Source organism: Stegastes partitus, unplaced genomic scaffold (assembly GCF_000690725.1).
Source record: "Stegastes partitus isolate 25-593 unplaced genomic scaffold, Stegastes_partitus-1.0.2 Scaffold2073, whole genome shotgun sequence".
Classification (NCBI taxonomy): Eukaryota; Metazoa; Chordata; class Actinopteri; family Pomacentridae; genus Stegastes; species Stegastes partitus.
The window spans coordinates 42,485-66,430 of NW_007579804.1; the positions used below are offsets into that span (position 1 = coordinate 42,485).

General features: G+C 42.2%; 1 protein-coding gene across 2 annotated transcripts in view; it reads left to right on the forward strand.

Moving 5' to 3' along the window:
- LOC103373813 (plexin-B1-like) overlaps positions 1-23,946 on the forward strand; it is a 69,439-nt gene that overhangs the window by 38,128 nt on the left and 7,365 nt on the right. The window contains exons 7-33 of one of the 2 annotated variants that reach the window (XM_008303814.1): positions 1,285-1,385; positions 1,479-1,611; positions 1,830-1,986; positions 2,208-2,316; positions 3,032-3,140; positions 3,463-4,227; positions 6,608-6,706; positions 8,140-8,262; positions 9,246-9,339; positions 9,479-9,648; positions 10,884-11,035; positions 11,129-11,234; positions 12,358-12,494; positions 12,617-12,790; positions 13,641-13,875; positions 15,790-16,032; positions 16,199-16,375; positions 16,489-16,637; positions 17,019-17,119; positions 17,210-17,427; positions 17,739-17,917; positions 18,013-18,079; positions 19,288-19,434; positions 19,969-20,143; positions 20,562-20,665; positions 20,833-20,917; positions 22,380-22,552. In XM_008303814.1, the coding sequence (XP_008302036.1) occupies positions 1,285-1,385; positions 1,479-1,611; positions 1,830-1,986; positions 2,208-2,316; positions 3,032-3,140; positions 3,463-4,227; positions 6,608-6,706; positions 8,140-8,262; positions 9,246-9,339; positions 9,479-9,648; positions 10,884-11,035; positions 11,129-11,234; positions 12,358-12,494; positions 12,617-12,790; positions 13,641-13,875; positions 15,790-16,032; positions 16,199-16,375; positions 16,489-16,637; positions 17,019-17,119; positions 17,210-17,427; positions 17,739-17,917; positions 18,013-18,079; positions 19,288-19,434; positions 19,969-20,143; positions 20,562-20,665; positions 20,833-20,917; positions 22,380-22,552 (4,482 nt within the window). The remainder of the gene's footprint in view (positions 1-1,284; positions 1,386-1,478; positions 1,612-1,829; positions 1,987-2,207; positions 2,317-3,031; positions 3,141-3,462; positions 4,228-6,607; positions 6,707-8,139; positions 8,263-9,245; positions 9,340-9,478; positions 9,649-10,883; positions 11,036-11,128; positions 11,235-12,357; positions 12,495-12,616; positions 12,791-13,640; positions 13,876-15,789; positions 16,033-16,198; positions 16,376-16,488; positions 16,638-17,018; positions 17,120-17,209; positions 17,428-17,738; positions 17,918-18,012; positions 18,080-19,287; positions 19,435-19,968; positions 20,144-20,561; positions 20,666-20,832; positions 20,918-22,379; positions 22,553-23,946) is intronic. The other variant, XM_008303815.1, reaches the window with a different exon arrangement.

Genomic DNA, 23,946 nt, shown 5'->3' on the forward strand with positions numbered 1-23,946 from the left:
TGTACTTCCAACAGATTTCAGCGTCTACACAGCATCTCGCTTGGACGTGCGGCATCCTTATCGGTAAACCCAGTCACCCCACGAAGGAAACTCATATCGCATATTTCAGTCATTACCTAGACTTCTCGGTAACAGGTGAGGGTTGGAACATAGATTGACCGGTAAGTCGAGAGGCTCAGCGCCTTCCTTACCACAACAGTCAAATACGACACCATCATCACTGCCGACACTGCAACAGTCCGTCTGTCTACCTCATGCTCCGTTTTCATGTCTTTTGTTTGAAATTGGAAGGTTAGCTAATGTCAAGCTAACTTACGATGATTACTCAAAGAGACTCCTGATGAAAATGAATCTTTTGGCTAACTTGGATGCAATAACATCCATCCATCCATCATCTATACGCCGCTTAATCCTCACTAGGGTCGCGGGGGGGCTGGAGCCTATCCCAGCCGACTTAGGGCGAAGGCAGGGGACACCCTGGACAGGTCACCAGTCACATTCACACCTACGGACAATTTAGAATCACCAATTAACCTCAACATGTTTTTGGACTGTGTGGGAGGAAGCCGGAGAACCCGGAGAGAACCCACACTGCACGGGGAGAACATGCAAACTCCACGCAGAAAGATTCCGGTGCCCCCACTGGGATGCGAACCGGCGACCTTCTTGCTGCGAGGCAACAGTGCTACCAACTGCGCCAGATACAATAACATGATTAATGAAATCATAAAATAAAATAAAAAAGAAGAAAAATCATCTATTACCCAAGTTAAGCTCACATACTGAAAGAGGCAAGACATGCAATGTGATGGAAAATAATACTTTCATTAGTGGCTATAAAAAATCTCACTTAAAAAAAAAAGTGTATGATAGATTTCAAATGCTCTTAACAGGCTCTTCACAATGTGGCACAGTAATATCAAAGCAATGCTCCGTCAGCGTACTCAGTCAGCGCGTAAGTCGACGTTATGACATTGTGGTTGGCGATCAAACGATATCCAACGCACTCTGGGGTAAGTTAAGAGTCTTTTGTGAGGCCTTGTGCCTTTATAAAGGAGTCATATTTCTTTGACCACAAAGTTATTGACTAACACACTGTCTGAGTGCACCGAGGAACCATATGCGGAAAGGGTTCGGTCAGTGTGATGCAGCAGCCCTTTATTTGTTTACTGCTGCATTAATGTATGCTTCATTACATACAGTAGTCTATTAGACAGTAGCGCTTCTGGAATCGACCCATTTCACAACTTTTCATGCTAATCCTCGCTTGTGTGTCATTTTCAGGTAGAGAAGCGTCCAGTGGCAGAATGTGGAGACCACTTGGACTGTCAGTCATGTCTGTCCGCCAAGGACCCCTACTGTGGTTGGTGCGTCCTGGAGGGACGGTGAGTCACAAAGAAGAAGAAGAAGAAGAAAAAGCGTCTTCACTGCTCCTTGCTTCCTCTTTCTCACCTGTAACATTTTTGCTGGTATTTCAGTTGTGGCCAGCGGTGGGAGTGCCAGCGAGGGTCCGTGCAGGGTCAGTGGTTGTGGAGTTTCAACCAGACACAGCAGTGCCTCAGCATCCAGCACCTCAGCCTCTACAACATCAGCCTCGGGGAGAAAATTGATGTAATACAGGGGAGAGAGTGGGCAGCGAATAGGAGCCATGCACTAGAATATTTTACAATATGACAGCAGTAAAAAAAAATAAAAAATTAGATCCACCCAGCTCACACATTGGAATTTTAGTCCGACGAGATCTTAAGATAACCCTTTAGTGGGTAGAGTTGAAATGCAACTTGAACGCTTGTGTTTTTCCTGTCTCATGCCTCTCTTTGTCCATTCAGATCGCAGTGTCAGTAGAGGGCCTCCCCAGTCTGAAACAAAGCGAGGCCTACTCCTGCTTCTTCCACGACACAGAAACTCCTGCCTTGCTCACTACCACTGGTGTTATATGCGCTACCCCTGATGACAGCACTCTACCCCCCATTGGCCACGGAGATGGTGAGTTTCCAGTTAGCAATTGTACCCGATCGGTCCATTTTTTTCATGACATGCAAAAGATGCTAAAGAAGACAGCAACTATCATTTTTTTTATACTTTCACGGGAGTTGAAGTCATAGAACGTGTAGAAAATGTCAAAGCAGCTTGTAAGAATAACACGGATATCGATCAGATAATTTTAAGTTGACTTACATCCCGACAACTCGTTTGCTCTGATCCAGAGTTCGTCATGGTGACGCTTTCACTGCGTTTCATAAACGTGACGGTAGCAGAGACAGAGTTCACCTTCTACAACTGCAGCTTGGTCCAGCAGCTGTCTGGACGCAGGCCGTGAGTACACACACACACACACACACACACACACATCAAATCTAATCAAGAAAATATAATATGTGTCAGCAGATCTGCTAAGTTGTTTTCAGCTTGTAATCTTTGAAAGAATATCAATTTTCACATTAGATGTCTGACTCAGACTGGTTAGATCAGGAGCCTGACTGTACAGCGAGGCACACATACACACAGTAGTTGTGACTGATTCAAGATATCCCAAACATATGTAATAATAATAATAATAATAATAATAATAATAATAATAATAATAATAATAATAATAATACATTTTATTTGTAGAGCGATTTTCACAAACTCAAAGACGCTTTACATGTTAAAAATAAAAACAAAACAAATAGAAAAAAAAGCAAATACAAGTATACAGAATAAGTTCAACTAAAGAAAACAGAAAAAACAGTTGGAAAAGCAAAAAAATAAATAAATAAATAAAAAGAAAGTAAATAAAATACTGTGAAAAATGTGTGTTTGTTTATTTTTCTGCTGTAGTTTAACACCTATGACTATCAAGTGAATATTACTGAGCATCATTCTTTAGTGAAAGGAACAGCCAGTGTAGATAATACGGTGTTAATGCACCGGAGAATGGATGACTATTGTCAGAGTCATCAGAAGGGCTTTCTTTATTGTCAGAGTTTTTTTTTAGTTTTTTTAATCATCATGACTCCTTGTCTTGTCCCGCCATGTGCTCTGCCAGATGCCAAGGGTGTGTTAGCAGCCGCTGGGGGTGTAACTGGTGTATTCACCAGCATGTCTGCACACATAAACACACCTGCAGCCAAGGAGTCACCATCTACAACCAAAACGTGAGTAAACATTAAACCTGAGAAGAAAAAAAGCTTTTAACTATATTGAGAAACGGTGAAATTCAGATGGATTCAAGCAGCTGTTATATGGATTAGCTTTGTTTTGCCCACTGGCTTATATCTGACTATGCAGGTTATGTCCATTTGTTGTGTTTGTGCTTTATTTGCATATTTATTTGTTTTTTTTTAATCATGATTTTGTTTTATGTCACTCCTAAGTTGCTTCTTCATATTTCTGCATACCCTTGTGTTTTATCCTAATTTTGTCTTCCCCATGCTTTTTTTTTTCTTGTCTCCATTTGTTCACTACTCTATCATCAAGTTCAAACCGCAAACCCCCACCATCCCACCACCCACCAGAACACCGACCCCTTCACCTCCTGCTGTCCCGACTGCTCCAACAACAACAACAACAACAACAACAGCCACTACAACAACACAGCCACCACCCACAGAGAAATCTGCCCCCACCACAACAGCTGTCCCCTCAACTACCACCACAGTGACACCACCCACCACCCCTCATGTCGAGCCCACCACACCAATTACCCTCGCCACAACTCCCCCCTTTGTCGGGATCCCAACCCAGGCCGCCACTGTACGCGCCGATGTCACCGCCACAGGGCTCTCTGATGCGGAGGGGATAACAAAGGGAACTGGCGGTACAACAAGAGGCTTTCCAAAGCATGAGGACACCTTAAATATCACTGACGAAACTCAACACATTACATTACCCAGCAGCACTAGTGCCCAGCCAGACTCTCTTTTGAGATTTTTAGAGCCATCTGGTGAAGCAACAGGCTCTTCCTCTGAAATGAGCACCACAACTTCCAGAGAAGTGCCGCTCTTAGTAGACCTTCCCGGCAGTGACGACAAGGAACCCGTTCCCGTGGCCACTTCTGAGGAGAATGATTCACCTTCCTGGCAGAATAGGTGGGAGAACCCAGAGGGAAAGGTGGAGTCAGCAACGGATTCAGCTGCTGTTCAGTCGTTTGTCTTTACGCAATCACCTGATACAGTTATTGGCTTCGATTCTGAATCTGCGACAAACTCACAATCTGACTCTTCGGCTGACTCTTACTTCCGGGTGAGTGTAAGAAGCCAGCTCCAATCAACTAGAAAAACTGTCTAAATGAATAGACGTTTTTAGGAGGACTAGATTGATACCACTCTTATATCTGTCTGTCTGATGTGAAGCTACAGTTAGAAGACAGTTTGCTTAGCTTCCGATAAAGCCTGGAAGAAGGGCCCAAACAGCTCATGTGGCTAAAGTTGTCCAAACATACCAAAATCTACCTACCGATGCATCACAAGTTACTACTTACGTTGGGTTAATATGCTCAAGAGAGCAAGTCCAGCTGTTTATAATACTTCTAATATTTCTGATAAGCTGAATCAACGTTTGTCTTCAAAACTTCACGTTTGACAGACAGATTTGGGAAGGTGTTGATTCTCTCATTTAACTCCCAACAATTATTACTAGGTTTTATCTTCCCATCCACCGGCTCCATATCATTGCTGATCACCTCATTTAGTTCAAACACCATATAATGATAATCGTTTGCTAACCCAGGACATGTCCTACAAGCTCATGAATCGGTACATCTCGGCTCATCCTTTAAGAAGTCAGTTCCCTCTTTGTTGTTTATTTGTACGTCTTATGTTTCATTGCTGGAATTTGTATTTGTTTTGGCTGTTGTCTATGCATTTTTTATTATTTTTCGATTGCATTTTGAGGGTAAGATTGAATATTTTGAGCGTTTATGAAATAGGATTCACTTTTCCTTGATAACATCTAATTCAAAGATGAGTTCAGTCTAACAGAATATCTCCTAAGCACGGGAAACGCTATGATTAAGAGTATTTGGGCTATTTCACTTTTAGCGGCGACTATCCGATGAGAAAATCTCAGTTTGGTGGATGCAAGGGACATGCTGTCCTGTAGTGCTTTGTGTGACGAAACCGCTTTAGGCATCTTTGGTAAGACTTGAGGGGAGTACTATGAAGCAAGATTCACGAGTTATTGAGGTATATTGAGTCTAAAGCCAGGGTTTTCAATTTCATGAAAGTCTTAGCCTGCTAGCGTTTGTTATATTGACTGTAAGAAGTGCCACTCTTTCACTGATTCTTGTTGCCACCATATTTGCTGTGAATGATGCAGATTCTCAGCTGAGGGAATATGTTAAATCTGCAAACCTGTAGAGCTGTCCTCTGCCACTGGATGAAGCTGTGCAGTTGCAGTAGGCAAGTTGTTTCGCAGAAAATGCTAGGGATGCCCCAATTAAGTTTTTTGCCCCTTAATTCGATCTGAGTCTTTTGATATTTAGTTAGTTTAGTTTGGCTAATTCTGGGTCCATGCTCTGCTGTGTGAGACCCATGAAAACGATGCATCAGAACACCAAATGTCTGTGGTAAAGCCATCTGATTAAAGACCCCATTGGCAGTCACAAACCTTGTCCAGTCCGGTGCCCCTTAAAACTGGATTGCCAATGAAAACAAAAGAAAGAAAGAAAGAATTGTGCTCTCCCTTTACAACACAAACAAAAGATTGGGTGCTCAAAAAAGCTGATACCAGTCTTGATTGGCAAGTTACATTCCTAGAAAAAGGAGAAATACCTTTTTATACGTGATCCTGGTTTGCTGGCGAGTCCATCTTACACTACTTTAGCTGCAGCTAATACGACACAGATCAGAAAAATAATCCATCTGTTGGTACTTACCACAGATAATATACAATTAATAGCATTAATTTCAGTCTGGTTTGGCCAAAAACTAAAGCAATTCCCACATATCCTGCATTATGAGACAGTGCCAGACCTTAATGCAATTTGTGAGTATCATATTTTAATGTATGAAGTTTAAAGGTTAAGAGCTCTAATGTGCTCATTAGAAAGAAATGTTAAGAGTGTACTGAGTGGGAAAATATATTAACTTACACCATTAACAACTTTCCACCAGTATTCCTCTTTTGCATCCATTGCAGCTGCAGTGCTTTTTAACATACTTTTAGATTCCTTGTAGCTCTACATTATACCAACCTGTTCCTCTTCACTAAAGTGAAGGCACACCATCGGTCCATTTTCTGCAAAAGAAGTGTCAAATTAATCATCCCCATTTTTTTGGAGCCTGATAAAGAAACTGGTACTGCCGTAATGCCCATTATCTCAGATTGGAGCTTTGGGTTTTGTCAAGCTGACTAATGACTTGCTTTGTAGTACAACCCTCTGGAATGTGAGCCAGGCTTAATTGCACAACAGCAGCACCTAAACTTTGAAGTCGTTGGAAGTTCGTCTCAGACGAGAGACGTCTGTCTTGGCGGCATGGAAAAGCGTGGGATTATTAAATAATTGTTCACGGAGCAAGCGACTGCATAGCGTTGGAGATGTAAATTTTGACCAGAATCCACATGTAGGTCTGCGTTCCCTATGTGTAGATGTTTCCCATAATGCTTTCATAATTGTCATCAGGAATGCCCGTGTGTGGAGAAAGTGCAAGATTCTTCTCTCCTCCCGGTCAATGTGGAGCGGAAGATCACGCTGGTGGGACAACACCTCAACCTCTTTCAGGTAATGTAGTAAGACCGGTTATTTAAATTCTCTTTGAATATGAAAATAAACGTGGTTCATACAGGACGTCAGTTTTACAAAGCATGGGGCTGGGATTTGTTTAATTCTTCCCTGAAGGCAAGTCTTTTGTTGAAGCCTTTGTGGTGACATGCTTCTACTTTGATGGTACTAGATAAAGGGTTGACTGATTATTGAATGCATTATCGGTACTGTTAGTTTGTTAAAACTTATCCCTGATCAAATAAATTCATTTAAAATATGCTATTTTGGCTCTGATGCAGGTGTCTCTCTCTCAATCTGTGGTCACCACTTACACAATGCCCTGCTCACGATGCCATCTGGATATTTGCATGTTACGAGCAGTCGTCAATCAACACCGAATGACAAATGTTGAAAAGTTTTCTTTTAATCAACCACTAGTGCTTGCTTTCAGATGTGCTACAGACAGACACACACACACTGAGTTTGCAGACAGAGATTCCTTTTACAGTCTTTGCGTTTGATCTGTGACATCATACATTTCCCTTTTGATGATGTTGCGTAGCAACAGGGACTCCCAACTCCCAGGCACCCAAAGGCCACGGCGAAGGTCCCATCTGATCTACTTCAAACTCGACCACACTTGCTTAGGTCACCGGCAACGCACCCACCGAGTTTGAAGTGGATTAGATGTATGGTTGTTGAAGAACAGACACACACACACACACACACACGTTTCTTGAATCACAGCTACATACAGAAAACTAAAAGGCACATAGACAAGCTTAGCATTATGTGAGTTTGTACCAATCTAAAGTTGGACACTGACGCGCAAATTTAAGTTTTACTGCAAATGTATATAGTTCCCAACATCGGTTAGCGATCTCCTTGATTTCTAGTAAGTGTCAGCCCTGAAAAAGAAAAATATCAAAACATTTGTGATGTACTGTAATGTGTGTATGTACGGACAGTGCTGAACAAGTTTACTCAGCTCTCGATGTTTTAACGTTTTGAACATGAATGAGGAATTTCAAACTGAATTCACATTTTTATACCCAAATCTGAGCCACTGGGCTTCTCTGAGAAGTTGGGAATTAATCAAACACAACATTCAACCACTAAAACTAACATTTCTGCTCAGGAATGCAAATAAACAACTATAATTTGACATCGTAGTCAAGAAATGACAATGGACATTACTGTTTTTTCTGTTTTTTGTAAAATAGTAAATTAGAAAATTCATGGATAACAATAATAATAATTATATTTTAGCATTACAAATATTATTTGGGTTAAAGAGCTTCTACATTCTGGTGTATTAACCATTACAGAAGCATAAAAAATGATTCTGGTAATTACCAATGCTGTTAATTTAGGGCAGCTGTGGCATAAACATTACAATGGGTGGTGGTCTAATTCATTTATTAAGCGCTGTATGTTGTGTGTACGTTCAGGATGAGAATTTGGACTACGAGTGTGTGCTGGACATTGAGAAACAGTCGGTGGTGGTGGAGGCCTCGGTGGAGCTGGATGCCACGCAGTCATCAGTCTTCTTCATCACCTGTCAGCCGCACCAGGTCAGAAACGAGCACTTTTACATTCTGGAAATAATGTCGGGGACGTTCCACAGTGTATGCTTTCAAACGGGTGTGTTTTACTTATGATTCTAGGTATCTTGATACATGTACATTTTTTAGCTGCAATTAGGACGGTTAATTTGTCTGTGAAGATTCTCAGTCATCCAGGTCATGGTTGTTCTCGTAGATTACTCGTAGCAACTGGACTTGCTTGAGTTCCTTGAAGACGTTCCACCTCTCATCCAAGAGGCTTCATCAGTTCTGACTGACGAGTTGGGAGTTCCAGATACTTATATCCTTAAGGAGCCATTGACACTTGAGTTCTGAGGCCAGCTGAAACCAAAACTCAGGTGTTAATGGCTCCTTAGGATATCTGGAACTCCCAACTAGTCAGTCAGAAGCCTCTTGGATGAGAGGTGGAACGTCTTCAAGAAACTCCAGCAAGTCCAGTTGCTACGACTAATCTATGAGACGGTTAATACGTTGGTCATTGTTCTCTGACTTTCAACGGATCGCTGAAGTTTGCACTCCCCTCTCTGTGCCTGCCAGGCCCACGCCCACCACCCAGATCTGCTTCCACCAGTAGAACTGTTTTGGAACTTTACGCTTTGATAGCAAACGCTCAATTTTTAATAAGCTTTCGACGACTAATTTGAGTCACTGTTGTGCCGCAGCGCAAGAATTAAAACTCCTCTGATTTTCTCAGTCATGCTATTTAAAAATAGATGCAAATCCCTCCTAATCAACAAAACACAGCCAACCCCATGGCGTACCAATAAACTAGCGGCGGCCCGCGTGAACAATAATCAATAAACTGCCGTCTCCTGATTGTCTCCTTTTGTGTTTGCATGAATGTGTTTTATTAGCTCTGGTAAGCAGATAATTTGACACATACTGGAACTGCTTTGCACGTGACTTTGCATAACATCAGCTCATGTGGCGCTTAATGCTGTTTTGACTGCTAACTGCTCTTCTTGTTTCAGTATGCGTATTCTGTCTCAGTGGAGGAATACCCAGCCACGATTAACGTGCGCAGGAAAAACAACTTCCACATCGACAGTGCCGAGGATCTGTATGGTGGGTGTGATTGATGCGCCGCTGATGTGTCTCTTTGTGTGTGTGCGAGAACTTACAGTATTTGTGTCTGAGAGGATCTGTTTACATACAGCAGTGGGTGTTCCTTCAATAAAATACCGTCTTCCCTCTCTGGCTTCAGTGACTCTGTTCAACTGTTCGGTGGGACGGTCGGACTGCAGTCGATGTCGTACTGCCGACCCAAAGTACGGCTGCGTTTGGTGCGGTGGTGCCGCCAGCTCTCGCTGCGTTTACCAGGACTCCTGCACCGATGAGATCAAACACACCTGCCCTGCTCCAGTCATTCACTTTGTAAGATTCCTTGACCTTCTTTTGAATGCTTTCAGGAGGCTTGTTTGAAGGACAAAGGGAAAGAAAGGGACTGGAAAGTGATTTGTTTTAAATTTATTTATTTTTTGGCCATTTGCGCTAAAAATTAGCATTCTGGGAAAAGCAACTTGTGTTTATTTGCAGTGCGATGTGAATTCTCATCTTGTTTTGGACAGATTTTTGTGTGGTCTGCTGTCACTCCCGTCTGACAGTCTGCACAGGCTCTGTGTGTGACAGCTCACACTAGCTCATTTGCACACTTATCAGGAGCTCTTTTGTCTGATTTTCTTTGTTATTTACTCAATGTGGATGTCTAAAGATTCTCCACTCGTCTTGTTTTAAGACATAAAAATACTCAGCTTGGATAATAACGTTGGTCTCCTTTTTTTTATTCTTTGATTTATTATTACATAAATACTGACATTTTTAAAATAAATCTATTCATTTTCCTTCACTGAAAAATCAATGAACTTTGAGGTTTTGAGTTTTCAAATATAAATATGTATGTATATATATATATACACACCAATGTAGTGTGCTTTTTTCAGTGGAGAATTTTTATCCTCATTCTGCTTTTAATAGCCTTTTTTTCGTAGATATTTTATAAATATTAAAATAAATAAATTATTTAATATATGTATATATTATTTAATATATATATATTTTATCAAGCATGTTTTCTCTTTATTAGTGGACAGGTAAAGCAATGACAAGGGACTAAGGAAATGTAAATTTTGCTAATTTTTTGATGGGTACCATTGAGTATTGTAATCATTAAACACTGATGCTTATTACGTTCTTTATTTGTTGTGATTTTTAATGTAAAATCCTACTCGGCAAAGTAACCTAAGATGTCAGTTAAATGTATCTGAGTAAAAAGTCCAATACTTAACTTTGGACATTAGTATAGTCTGATATAGAGTCATATTAAATAGAGATACTACAGCCTTAAATTTGTCCTCAAGCACAGTACAGAAGTTAATTCATAGTTGTATAAGAGGCTTAACGTATTTGTATTCGCTTAACTGATTTGAAATTGGAGTTTGTGACGGTACTCCATTGAGCTGTCTGTGTCTTTTTACAACCCTACAAGACACCCATTTTTATATCTCACTGTTGTGGCATGAGCCGTATATCAGCCTGGTACTTTCAGACTGGCTGCGTGTTCACTGTCATCACACAGGATATACATCTTTCTCTTGGTTCTTGCGTTTCAGTTGGACCCAGTCTCCGGTCCTGTAGAAGGGGGGACGGTTGTGACTATTTCTGGCTCCAACCTCGGCCAGAGAGCTGAAGACATCCAGAACTCAGTGACGGTGGCGGGTGTGCCCTGCAGCGTCATCCACAGCAGATATGAAGTCTCCTCGAGGCAAGTCATGGGTGCACTGCAACATAGCTGTAAAATCCACTATACGCTCTTCACCTCTTCTGATTGTGAAAATGTGCCGGCTGTGATGTGCAGGATCGTGTGTGAGACGACCAGCAGCAGAGGGGAGAAGAGCGGCCAGGCCTCGGTGAAAGTGAGGGGAGGAGGACTCGGACTGTCGGCTCAGATCTTCAGCTTCCAGGTAAACGCAGCAGCAGCCACAAATCCACACGAGAAGAAACCAGGTTACCAGGTAGCCTTGTATCCATGCAGAAGTGTTGGTACACTTCTATCCTCACTGCACACGTATGCTTCACAAAATGTTCAACTGCTTTAGACTTTCTTTCCTCTTGTTTGTCACAGGAATACTTTTGCTGTCAGAATTTGTTTTCGTACACACATGTGCAAAAATGAGTTTAGGAATGATGCGTCTCAGCAGACAAATCTGTCTCTCTAATCATCTGCCCCAGTTATGGAAACTGGTTAACTTGCACACGCCGTTAAATCAAATGCAACCCACTTACTTAAGTGCCCATAAACACGCTGATAATCTGCAGAAACTCCTGCAAACGCTGTGCAACGATGCAGAAGCAATTAAACAAGCGTTTTTAAAAACAAAGGCATCTCTTGGGCATTTTCACACCCAGTTCAAAGGCAGCAGTTATTTTGGATTCTGGCGTGTTTCCCCCCTGAGTTCGCTTCAGCTGCGTATCTGAGAACACAGTAATCGCTCTTGGGTGGGGACCAGAACAGACGGACCAAGACCTCGCTGAGAGGGGAATCCCTCGGTGCCGTTTGAAACCAACGCTGGAGGGCCTCATTTGGAGAGTGTGGTACAAGCGTGATCTGTCAGGGATCGAACGCAGCATCAGGAAGAATCGTACACAAATGCTGCTGTTTGTTCAAGAAAAATAAGGATTATCTTACATAAGATTTCTGGAAAAAGCAACCCCCGCGTGGCTTTTGTTAATTCCGGTTCTCTTGAAAGCAAGCCCTGTGACTTATAAGTGAGCCACTGCAATACAGCAAAGTAGTTCGTCTGCTTATTAACATACCAGTAAAAGGACTGTCTGTTTGTCAGCAGCCTTAATTAATTGGCTCAAGTGACAAGCAGATTAATTGTTACACCGGCTGGCTGTGAGGCAGCCTTCGACTGATTCCCAGAATGCCCCAGCGTTGCTTTTTTATCTTCCCAATAAATCACCAGCTCAGTATCAGATTATTGATTTGACGTTTTTTCTTCTTCTTCTTCTTCTTCTTTGTCTCATGCATCTTTGCGTCTCACGCTTTGTCTCCTTTCATTCTCCTCACTTCTCCATCTGCAGAATCCCATACTCAACAGCATCTTCCCCCAAAGAGGGCCGAAGGCAGGGGGCTCGTCTCTCACCATCAGAGGCCGCAGACTGAGGACTGGACATCCAAGTGAAGTCAGCGTCCTAATCGGTGGAGTGCCTTGCCAGGTGTAAGCATCTCAGAAAAACAGTTCTGTCCATGTACACCAACAGTGCACCTGATTTCTGTGACTGATTGTGGAATAAATGTCCAGCATGAGGGTTAAGATGTCTAATGTCGTCCTCTGCTCAGGCTGAACATCCAGGACGATCACATCAGCTGTCGGACCAGAGGCAGCAACAGAACCGGAGAGCACGGCATCACTGTGCGGTTCGGTGGTGCAGAGCGCCATCTGCAGGGTTTGGTGTATCATTACACCCCCAACCCGAACATCACAAAGGCTGCGCCGTCCAAAAGCTTCTTCAGGTGCGCTGCAAACATTTACTAGGAGTAAAATACTACTTTGCAGTTAAAGATGGGACAGTAAATGTTGTTAAAGGCCTTAAAAATATGGTGTATGTTTGATTAAACTGCTGAGCAGTACATTTTTTGAACATTCTGCTTAGAGAATTGCACAAGTAATTCATACATGATTCATTATGATAAGGGCCATGGCACTGAAGTTTGAAATAAAGTTTTTACCATAGACTGTATAAAAGATGGACGTAGAAACCGGCCCTGAAAAATGAAGCCAACCCGGAAGTGTCAAAAACCTGTAATATCACTACGTCCGCTAGTCCTGGCTCCAAAAAGCCCTGGCTCCCATAGAAATGAATTGGAAACGAAGTGATCACAGATCACGAAATGCTGCATTCCTACAACTTAGGATTTTTTAAAAATTAGTTTTCATGGTCAAGTCCAGAGATCAGGTGGCCAATCTGAAAATAAATCAATACTGAATTTTTAAAAAATCGTCAACATTTTGCGGGGCAAGGGGCGTGGCTGGCTTGATTGACAGTCGGCAGCGACCGTACAGAAGAAGCAAGCAGAAGGCGGTAAATGTGGGCGGGCAGAGAGGGCCCGCCTCTCAATCCGTCTGACCAATCGCTGCTCCTATGGCTCCGCCCCCCTCCGACGATTTTTGCGTCACTGACTCCAAAAATCCAAGATGTCAACCAGGAAGTAGCAAAACCCTGGCTTCATTTTCTCAGTGCAGAAACCAACGGGTAACATCACGGTAGCTACGTCCATCTTTTATACAGTCTATGGTTTTTACAGTGTGGTATTGCTGGTCACAGATACCAATCATGTTCTTTCTCACCACTTTCTCCTGCAGTGGAGGCAGAATCATCAAAGTTTCTGGTCAGAACCTGGATGTGGTCCAGGAGCCAAAAATGAGGGTCACCCTCAGTCCTCCTGACACCCTCCCTCCCAGGAGGAGAAGGAGCATCAATAGGAAGACTAAAGGGAGCCTGAGCAGAAAACTGGATCACCAGGGTCCACTGAAGAGATGGAGGAGGATTGTTCCAGAGGCCGACTGCCCTGAGGGGACACTCTGTCATGTCAAACAGGTGCGTTTATGGCATTTCACTGGAAAAGAGATGTGTTCATGTTCAGCGTGCATGTTTTAAAATAATAACAGTCTGTGGTGGTCATATCATTCTTTCTAATGCACGTAATTCAAGGTTCCCATGTGTCCTGGAAAAACTTTTTAGAGATGCTTTCCAGTCCTGGAAAACCCCTGGAAATAGAAAGAAATAGTAAAATGTCTTGAAAACCACTGAGTTGTTGGGAAAAATATGTTTTAAAGAGAGAGAGAGAGAGAGAGAGAGAGAGAGCGATCTGTAAAACAGCTTGTGGCTGAAGTGATACTCAGAGATCAGATGAAGTTAGGAAGGCAGGGTGACAGTTTACGAGCTGAACACTCTGAAGGCCTCACAGTGCTGCATGTTTTATTGCACCCTGAATCTTGTAACGGTAATGAAGACAGCAGATGGTTTCTGTATTCAAAAACAAAAAAAGAAAGAAGATCAAATCCTTACTGAAATGTAGGCAGACAGATGTGAGCGATCTGATGCCTCAAATGCTGACGTTAGCGGCCTGGTTAGATATTTCACTTTTAAGCATTTTTATTATTTCATGCACCTGCAAAATTATTGTTTTCACAGCTTGTAGTTGTGTAAACAAAAACACATCACTAATATTACGTTAGCTCTTATTCCATAACATGTGACAATAGAGAGGATTCACAATTTGGCATTTATTAAGTAGAATTTTGAGGAAAAACTTAAGAGCCAACATTGAGCAACCATTTTTTTCCCCACCTACCTTTGCGAAAGGGATTTAAAGTCTTGATGTTGTTCAGTACCTGCTGTTATCGATGAAACACTGCCATACAGATGTATCAGAGTCAGTTAACGGTGATTCATGCTACATATCTTGCCTTCAATCCATGACATTGTGCATCTGACTTTGCCTAACAAGAGGGGCATCACCCAAAGGTTGCCAAAGGCCTAAAAGACCCTCCAAACCAGCCACTGTTGATACAGTCAGCTTCAAAATCTACACTGTACTTCCTCAGGTCTACAGCAGTACACTGACTAAAGTTTTAATTGGATTAGGAGTACAGTTGTAGAGAAAAACAAAGAACAGACAAGACAAAAGTTATCCACACAGCAGTAAATCAGACCTCGTCTTAAACAGAAGAAAGGATTCACCAACCTCAAAATTGTCTTTAAACTCAATCTATGGAGTTTTTAATCCATTTAAGGTTTGAAAGGCAGGTTTAAACAGACTTGAACTGGAATATCCTTAAATCGTTTAACAGCATAACGTGGATCAAAAATCAGAGATTTGCTATATTACCTTGCAAGAATTGTCAAAATGTTTACATTTTAGAAATCAGGCTACTTATCTTTGTTGTTTTCATGTAGCTGTCCACATGATTCTAAAGAAAAGAGAAGCTACATAAACAGTTGTTGTTCTGTATTTGCAGAGCCACAGGTGAACACATTCAGCACTGTGCAGAGGTTTTAGGAACTAAATGTGATGTGAGGATTTGCTTTGTTTTCTTACTGCTGTCAACAGAAAAAAAAAAAAGATCAGACGTATGATTTTACCATCTTTTGCTTTTCAAACTGCACCAGTTCTCCCCTAAACACTTGCACAAAGTTTTTCATGACACTTGAAGCGTACAGGTAGGTTGTTAAACTCGCCACAGATCAGGGGATTTAAACTGTCTCAGTTTCTAAGGAACTCCAGACTGAGACCATGATGTTGAGATAAAGGACTCTGTGAAGCCTAAACCACTTGTTCTTCTTGTAGCTGAAGATGCTTTCGCTCTTCATGACTTCCTTGATGTTTGGGGTTATTGTCAAATACTGTATGTTTTAAAGGAAACATCGACTGACAGCAACTTGTTAGTCGATGTCTCTTGAAAGCAACGGGGACCCTGTTAACTCCACTGTCCCTGTACCCTCCTCCAGTACGAGTCTCGCTGCACGGTGAACAGCTCCTCGCTCATCTTGTGTCCGACCCCGGCCGTGGGCCCGGAGGCCAGGAGGGCCAGGGTCAAAGTCCAGTTCCTTCTCGACAGCCTCCATTTTGACTTCAGCACCGTGGGGAACGAAGCCTTCAGCTACGAGTCCAACCCCAAGCTCTACTCGCTGAACCAGAATGACCCCAGCAAGCCATACCACCATAAACCTGGCAGCATCATCTCTGTTGAGGTGGGTACCAGTAAAGTCGAAATAATCCAACCTGACTTTCTTCTTTCTACTCTGGACGGAGTTTCTAAAGGTGTTCCACTCTTATGAAACAATCAAAAGTTGTAATAGCGCAACACAGAAATGATAATAATATAATTATGCAAACACTGTATGTCGCCTCTTCTAGGGCGAGAACCTGGATCTGGCCATCTACAAGCAGGAGGTGGAGGCTCGGATAGGGGAGGGCTTGTGCTCGGTGAAGACCCTGACACACAACCACTTGTACTGCGAACCGCCATCCCAGCAGCCCTCAGTCACAGCTAGCAAGAAGCAGGACGGCATGGACAGTCTGCCTGAGTTCACTGTGAGTACGTGATGAAAGGAACCCAGGATCTGAATTCACTTTGTTTTTGTATGATCCAACTGTACGACATTTAAGATTTGTTCCAATATGTCTTTTATTGTTTGTCTTCCCAGGTGAAAATGGGGAACCTGAACTTCTCCCTGGGCAGAGTGCAGTACGACAGCCAGGCTCAGTCTACGTTTCCTCTGGAGGCCCAGGTGGGAGTCGGGGTGGGAGCCTCCATCGTGGCTCTCATTGTGCTCATCATAGTGCTCATATACAGGTAAACGCTCCGAGATGACTCGTTCCTTGTGTTGTCAGAGCTGCGCTGCTTTTTATTTACGCACAGTTCAGTTGTGGCCTGTTTTGAAGCTGATGCAGCCACTGTTGCTGTGGTGCCATTACACAGGAAAGATCTAAACCGGTTGTGTTTTAAATGATTCAGTTGGTGTATTTGTTCAGTGCAAATAAAGCCAAACTGGAAACATCCATTCACATATCTACCTTTGGCAATCAAACTGGCTGAAATTTACAGTAGTTGTAGCATGATTTCCAGCTCTACATGCCATTTTATTCTAATATCTGTGCTATTCTACTTCTGTTAATACAGCAATGCATTATTTCTGTACCTAAATATGGTCTATGCACTGATGTTGTTTGTCAGGAGAAAGAGCAAACAGGCCATGAGGGACTACAAAAAGGTACAGATCCAGCTGGAGAACCTGGAGACCAGTGTGAGAGACCGCTGTAAGAAGGAGTTCACAGGTACAGTCCGCTTTATGTTGCAAACTAAACTATAACACCTCAAAACAAAACAAAAAAATACTCAAACCGAGGCCTGTTTTCCGCTTTCAGACTTGATGACAGAGATGATGGACATGTCCAGTGATTTGGTGGGTTCGGGGATTCCGTTCCTGGATTACCGGGCGTACGCCGAGCGCATTTTCTTCCCGGGCCACCAGGAGTCGCCACTGAGACGAGACCTGGACGTTCCGGAGAGTCGAAGGCAGACGGTGGAGCAAGGGCTGGTTCAGCTGTCCAACCTGCTCAACAGCAAACTGTTTCTCACCAAGGTCAGCCAACCCGCTCATGACAGACTGAATAAATGATTTGCTCTAAGTGCGTAGTTGTCCGGGCATGAAGTGGAGAGCCGGTAAGCACCATCTTGGGAACAGTTTGTTACTGCCAAAGAACAGGAACCACAAATCGATATTTTTCAGCCTCGCTTATTACTGTTGGTTTAACATCCTCAAGCAAATTGCATTAAATATGTAATATGTATGTACATTTTTTTCTTTTTGTTTTGAAGATATAATGCTGACTTCCTGGCTATTTTTCAGATGAAGCAACTTTATGTCACGTCTTTTCCCTGTTTTCTCTACAGTTTATTCACACACTTGAGGTCCAGCGGACGTTTTCTCCGAGGGACCGGGCCTACGTAGCCTCTCTGCTGACCGTAGCCCTGCACGGTAAACTGGAGTACTTCACAGACATCCTGAAGACACTTCTGAATGATCTAGTGGAGCAATATGTGGCCAAGAATCCCAAACTGATGCTGAGGAGGTGAGGGAGTTTGTCAGGTTATCCTTGATAGTGAGAAACAGACAGTTTTTTATTTTTAGCTGCGGATTGTTCATGTGTTCACTTTTCTTTTCTAGAACTGAATCTGTGGTTGAGAAGCTCTTGACAAACTGGATGTCCATTTGTCTCTTCACCTTTCTGAGGGTATGTGCTGCAGTACTTCACCCCTGACCCAATGCAAATTAGTCCTCACCTTTACCTTTACTAGTTTGCATCAGCTAAATGTCAAATCTGCCAGTATTATGGTGTTATTATCGGTGTTGGTACGTTCTTTTTTCCGATATATATGTTCCAAAAGGGAAATCAAATCAAAAGAGGTAAATTTACATTGCTTTTTTATTTATTACTGTTTCTAGTTTAAAAATATGTTTACAGTGCAAATATAAGAGGTATGGGTTCAGTGTTAGTCTAAGATGTTGTCTGCACAGTCATTATGCTTAAAATATGCAGAAAATAACCCATTATGAACAGATTGGAGGCCTTTTCTAACATGCAAATACACAATCCCACCCTCTCTCTTCACACCGTGTGTTATATTGATCATTGTTGTATTACATAGTGCACCAACAGCACTACATTTTAGATGTATTTTGTTTTATGCATATCAAATACTGTGTAAAATACATTATTCATCGTTAAAAGAATATGAGGCTTGCCCTTTAGCTAGCTATTAATCAAAACATAAAACAAATGTAGTGCAAACATTTGTCTAACCCGCTGGGATAAACACAAGAGGGAGTGTTGCTGTGTCAGCGCCGCCTGTACGTGTTGTCCAGTGTTGACATTATGACGCTTGATCTTAACCTTAACCTCACTTCTGCTCAGCAAGCCATCCGATTGGCTGCTCAACAAACCACACATAGGAACACAACGTGTAACTCCCACTTCTCTCTTAGTAGACGTTTTTATAACACAGTTTGCGTCTGATGTACACACAGATGAACACGTTTACAGATTTACTTCTTAGATCCGTGACATCATAGACTTACCTTGGATGATATTACCTGACAACAGGGGCTCCACCCAAAAACAGAAAAAGACCCGACTGTGAACCACCCAAAAAGAACCTCACAATGGCCATCGTTCATCTGATCTGCTTGCAACTCAAAAACTAGTGGATGAGATGCACAGCTGGCAAGCTATACAATTAACGTTCTGCAATTATGAATTTGCATCTGTTAAAGTCAGAAACGCTTTCCTTTCGAAACAAGTTTCACAGAAAATCCAAGTCAATGTGAGTGAAATTCCATCCATCGTTAAGGCCGGCGGTCAGTCGTAGCTGCTCAGAAATAACGGAGACCACTTGGTCTTGACGTGACTGTTCCATTAATTCATTCTTTGTGTTTGGCCAGGAATCAGCGGGGGAGTCTTTCTACATGCTGTTCAGAGCAATAAAGCACCAGGTGGACAAGGGACCTGTGGACGCTGTGACGGGAAAAGCCAAGTACACGCTGAATGACAACCGGCTGTTACGAGAGGACGTGGAGTATCGCACGCTGGTTAGAAACACACATACGTTGTTAGATGTTGGCGGCGTTTGTCCTGGAGGCAGAAGTCAACGTCTCCCACTTGTTCTTGTAGAGAATTAAGAGACATGCAGCATACTATTAGTACTAAGTTACTACAGTACTACTACTTGTTCTTATTCTTTTCCATATTTTTCATCAGCATTACTTTTTGTTCAGGTTTAATTAATGCTTTGTTAGTTAATTTTCATCCAAAGAAAGCGGAAATGTAAAATGTATTAACGACATATTGTGTTCAAGATCATAAAATCTAACTAAACAGATGCAATATAACTGAAATTAATGCAAAATTCATTGCAACTTTGTGATATATTGCACAAAGCATTACACCTTCTTGGTTGTTTTGTCTTCATAAATTCTAATTTGAATGACTAAATGATACTGCTACTTTTTATACCAACCACCATGGATAACTTCAAATACCTCCACACAGCCCCCACAAGTCGTGCATAGTGCTGTTTGTATTACAGTGCCATCGATAATCACGTTTCCTTTGCATCTGTCCAGACTCTAAACGTTGTGATGCCGGCAACTGCTGCAAGCGGAGGCACCACCACGCAGACCGTACCTGCCAAGGTGCTGGACTGTGACACCATCACCCAAGTGAAGGAGAAGCTTCTGGAACAAACCTGGAAAGGGACGTCCTTTTCCCAGAGGCCACACATAGACTCACTACATCTTGGTAAGCATAGTTTGTTTTACGGGGTCATGTTTCGTCTTCGCATCTGAAGTCAACCGTTGGTCTGATGGAGCAGGTCATCAAGTTTCATTCGACTGTAGATATTTAAACATATGAATACAAGGGTCGATCAAAAAGTTACAGGACTCTGCCTACAAAAACCAAAAGGAAAACAGACCTAAGAAACCCTAAACTTGAATGTCATCTTGGGGCAACAGTGAGACGTCACAAGGAGTCAGATCTGATCCATGTGCACCCAAATAGCAAATAAAATGTAAACTGTCTCTTGTAGGATTTGGGCTCGAAGCAACACTTCAGCAGTGTCACATGTGTCTGTTTTGTTGTATTATTGAAAATCTTTGGTCTTGAGTCTGCAACCATAAGCAAAAGCGTGAGACTACATGCAGATTTGTCCCTCCAGAGTGGCGTGCGGGTGTTGCAGGTCACCTAATCCTGTCAGATGAGGACTTGACGTCAGTCGTACAAGGCTCGTGGAAGCGCCTCAATACGCTGCAACACTACAAGGTCAGTGCGAGTCACATCAACGCCAACATATACACACAGTTCAGCCCAGCATGTGCAGAGTAAACCCCCAACTGCCCGCCAAATTAGTCTCCAGTCAAAACACATGAAGCCTTTGAAGCAGTTTTTGTTCTGCAGTGTGAAAGTTGTGATTCGACTGTTTAATGCAGGTCCCTGATGGAGCGACGGTGGCTCTAGTTCCGAGGAACAACAAACATCACCTCCACGACAGCCACGATTACATGCCTGGAGAAAGTGAGTCTTTGAATGACTTTGACTGAGTGCACACACACACACACACACACACACACACACACACACACACACACACACACACACACAGGGGATTTCAAAAATGTAGTAAGATATGGAAAAATACTTTTGTTTCATGATTTTTCATAAAGCAAATTTGCTAACTTAAGCAAGTTTAAAAGACAAAGGGGTACCCCACATAGTATTTCAGACATTCAGTGTGGCTCAAACTACTTTTTATCAATTCTTAGTGGATTTTTCTTGGTGAGTACTGAATAAAGATTCACTGTGTAAGTGTTATTTATGGCTCATGATCTGATAAAAAAAAAACCTGCACACAGCAAGAAGAAAAAGTCCTGCAAAAATGTGGCAGCAAGATGCCAGAAAAAAAAAGGAATTAAAAAAAAAAAAACTGTAATGGAAGTTTTGCCTATTTTTTGGGTGATTCAAATACAGTTAAACTGTATAATTTTACAGTTGAAAATACTGAAAGTCACCATTTGTAAAAGTACAGATTTACGTTATTCACAATTTTGGCCTGTTTTTATTATGATTAATATGAAATAATGCTTTTTTTTTTTTTCGATGATTACGCCAGTCATCCTCTGTAGTTTACCAACCAAACATGGGAAAATATATAAAATGACTGCATTTAAATAAGAAAAATTAAAGTTAAAAACTGCAAAGGGGCTTTTTTTCAGAATGTATTTTGCACCACTAAACAAGAGACAGGACTATGAGGAGCTGAAAAAAAAGGGTTGCCTTAAAAGTCCATGCAAAATGCCCAAGAGGGTGTTTTTTTTGTGTGTGTTTTTTTTTTTAATTCAGCTGCATTTTTTTTTTTTTTTTAAACCAACTTTGCTTTCACCTGCACCTCCTGGCACAATGTGCAAAATCTCCATTTTCAGATTATGGATTATTGCCCAATTTCACCTTAAAACAAACAACCATACATAAAGGACAAGTTTACAGAAATTAATAAGGAAAATGTAAAATTGGATAATTATCCCTATATTACATTTTAAAAAGAAAGAAGAAATTGAATACTGAGATGACTTTTTTTTTTCAATTTTTCTACTGTATAAGCTGATGCTGATCAGAGACACTTGTGTGGTCAGTGATTAGCTGAACAGAGTCTAAACAACCAGAAGAGGTCGCTGTTTGACTGTCTATACATGATATGATATTTTGGACTGAATAGAAGCTGAGAGTCTGTCAGAAAGGCAGCCGTGAGACAAGCAGTACTTCTCTGTAAGTGTATTTTTAGATCAAGTTAAGTTTAAATGATTATAATAATCATAGCAAACAGAAATGATTGTTGTAGTGAACAAACAGCATTAGCGTCACACAGCTCAAACACCGACATTGCCCCTGAAATGCTACATTCATCCTCACCTTCGGTCCGCTTTAATTTCCTCTCAGCTTGCTGCATCACTCACATACAAATCTCGTCTCCTCCTCCCAGAGACCCCGATGCTGGACGATGGGGAGGAAGGCGGCGTCAGGCTCTGGCATCTGGTGAAAGCCAGCGAGGAGTCGGAGCTGCCCAAGCACAGGAGAGGCAGCGTGAGGGAGAGGGGCGGGGAGAGAGCCAAAGCTATCCCCGAGATCTACCTCACCCGCCTGCTCTCCATGAAGGTAAAACCCATGACCTGGACGACGCCCATCAACGTGTCTCTTGCTCACAAAGTTTTGCACACTTTACTTTCACACACATCAGGCACATCTTTTTCATGAAGTGATCCAAAAAGAAGGTGTTCTACACAGCAACAGTATTTGGCTTCGTGTTGCCTCCAGGCAGCAAAGTAAACAACTGGGAACACCATGTTTAGTTGTTTTTTTGTTGTGGATCCTCCGCTGTAGATACACAAACATGAGGGGAGCCAGCAGCAAAGTATGAGAAGGTAAATCAAGGTGATTCGTTACAGATTCAAGATGTATTACACATGAGGGGAATCCTGAATTCTGACGTCATCACAGTGGGAAACACAGAGACATTAGAATTTGTAGGATAAGATTATACACAGACAAGGCTACCAGCACTAAACTTTAACTGCTGGGATTCCCTGATGGTCTTACTATGATATTGTTATTACACTGTAACGGCCTCGGGCTGCAAGGTGGCGCAGTTGGTAGCACTGTTGCCTCGCAGCAAGAAGGTTGCCGGTTCGCCTCCCGGTGGGAGCACCGGGATCTTTCTGCATGGAGTTTGCATGTTCTCCCCGTGCACCATGGGTTCTCTCCGGGTTCTCCGGCTTCCTCCAACACAGTCCAAAAACATGTTGAGGTTAATTGGTGATTCTAAATTGTCCGTACCGTAGGTGTGAATGTGAGTGTGCTTGGTTGTCTGTCTCTAAGTGTAGCCCTGCGACCTGTCCAGGGTGTCCTCTGCCTTCGCCTTAAGTCAGCTGGGATAGACTCCAGCTCCCCCGCGACCCTAGTGAGGATTAAGCGGTGTATAGATAATGGATGGATGTAACGGCCTCTACAATAAAAAGACTGATTTGGTTATTTAGTTAAACATGTTTCCAGGCAGATGTAGGTCCTTAATAATAATAATAATTGATCAGATTTATATAGCGCTTTTCTGGACACTCAAAGACGGTCCTTGAGAAAACAGTCTTTCTAACCTCAGATGTTTTCATCTTGAAAGCCCACACCCGTGTTTCCTTTTCTTTCTGTTACATTTCTGGTGATTCCTTGTTTGTGCGACTCACACCTTGGAACACGGCAGCCCTCTTGACCATAGATGTGTCCTATTTCGAGCGTGCATTTTCAAACCTTTGTCAGTCGTGATCCAGTGTGAGTCTACATTATTTAATGGGTATGAAATATTAATCTGCGTAATATATGTTGACCTGACACATTGTGTGGCAATTTTTCTTTTTTAAAAGGTGCAATGAACCCACTGAAAGAATGCAGCGGGCTGTGAAGTAATAAAGCACATTCAATCATAAAACCTTAATTTCTCACATGGATTCAGTGTCTTGCTGCAGAATGGTGTAAGAAACTTGTTATTGCCTTTTCATAAC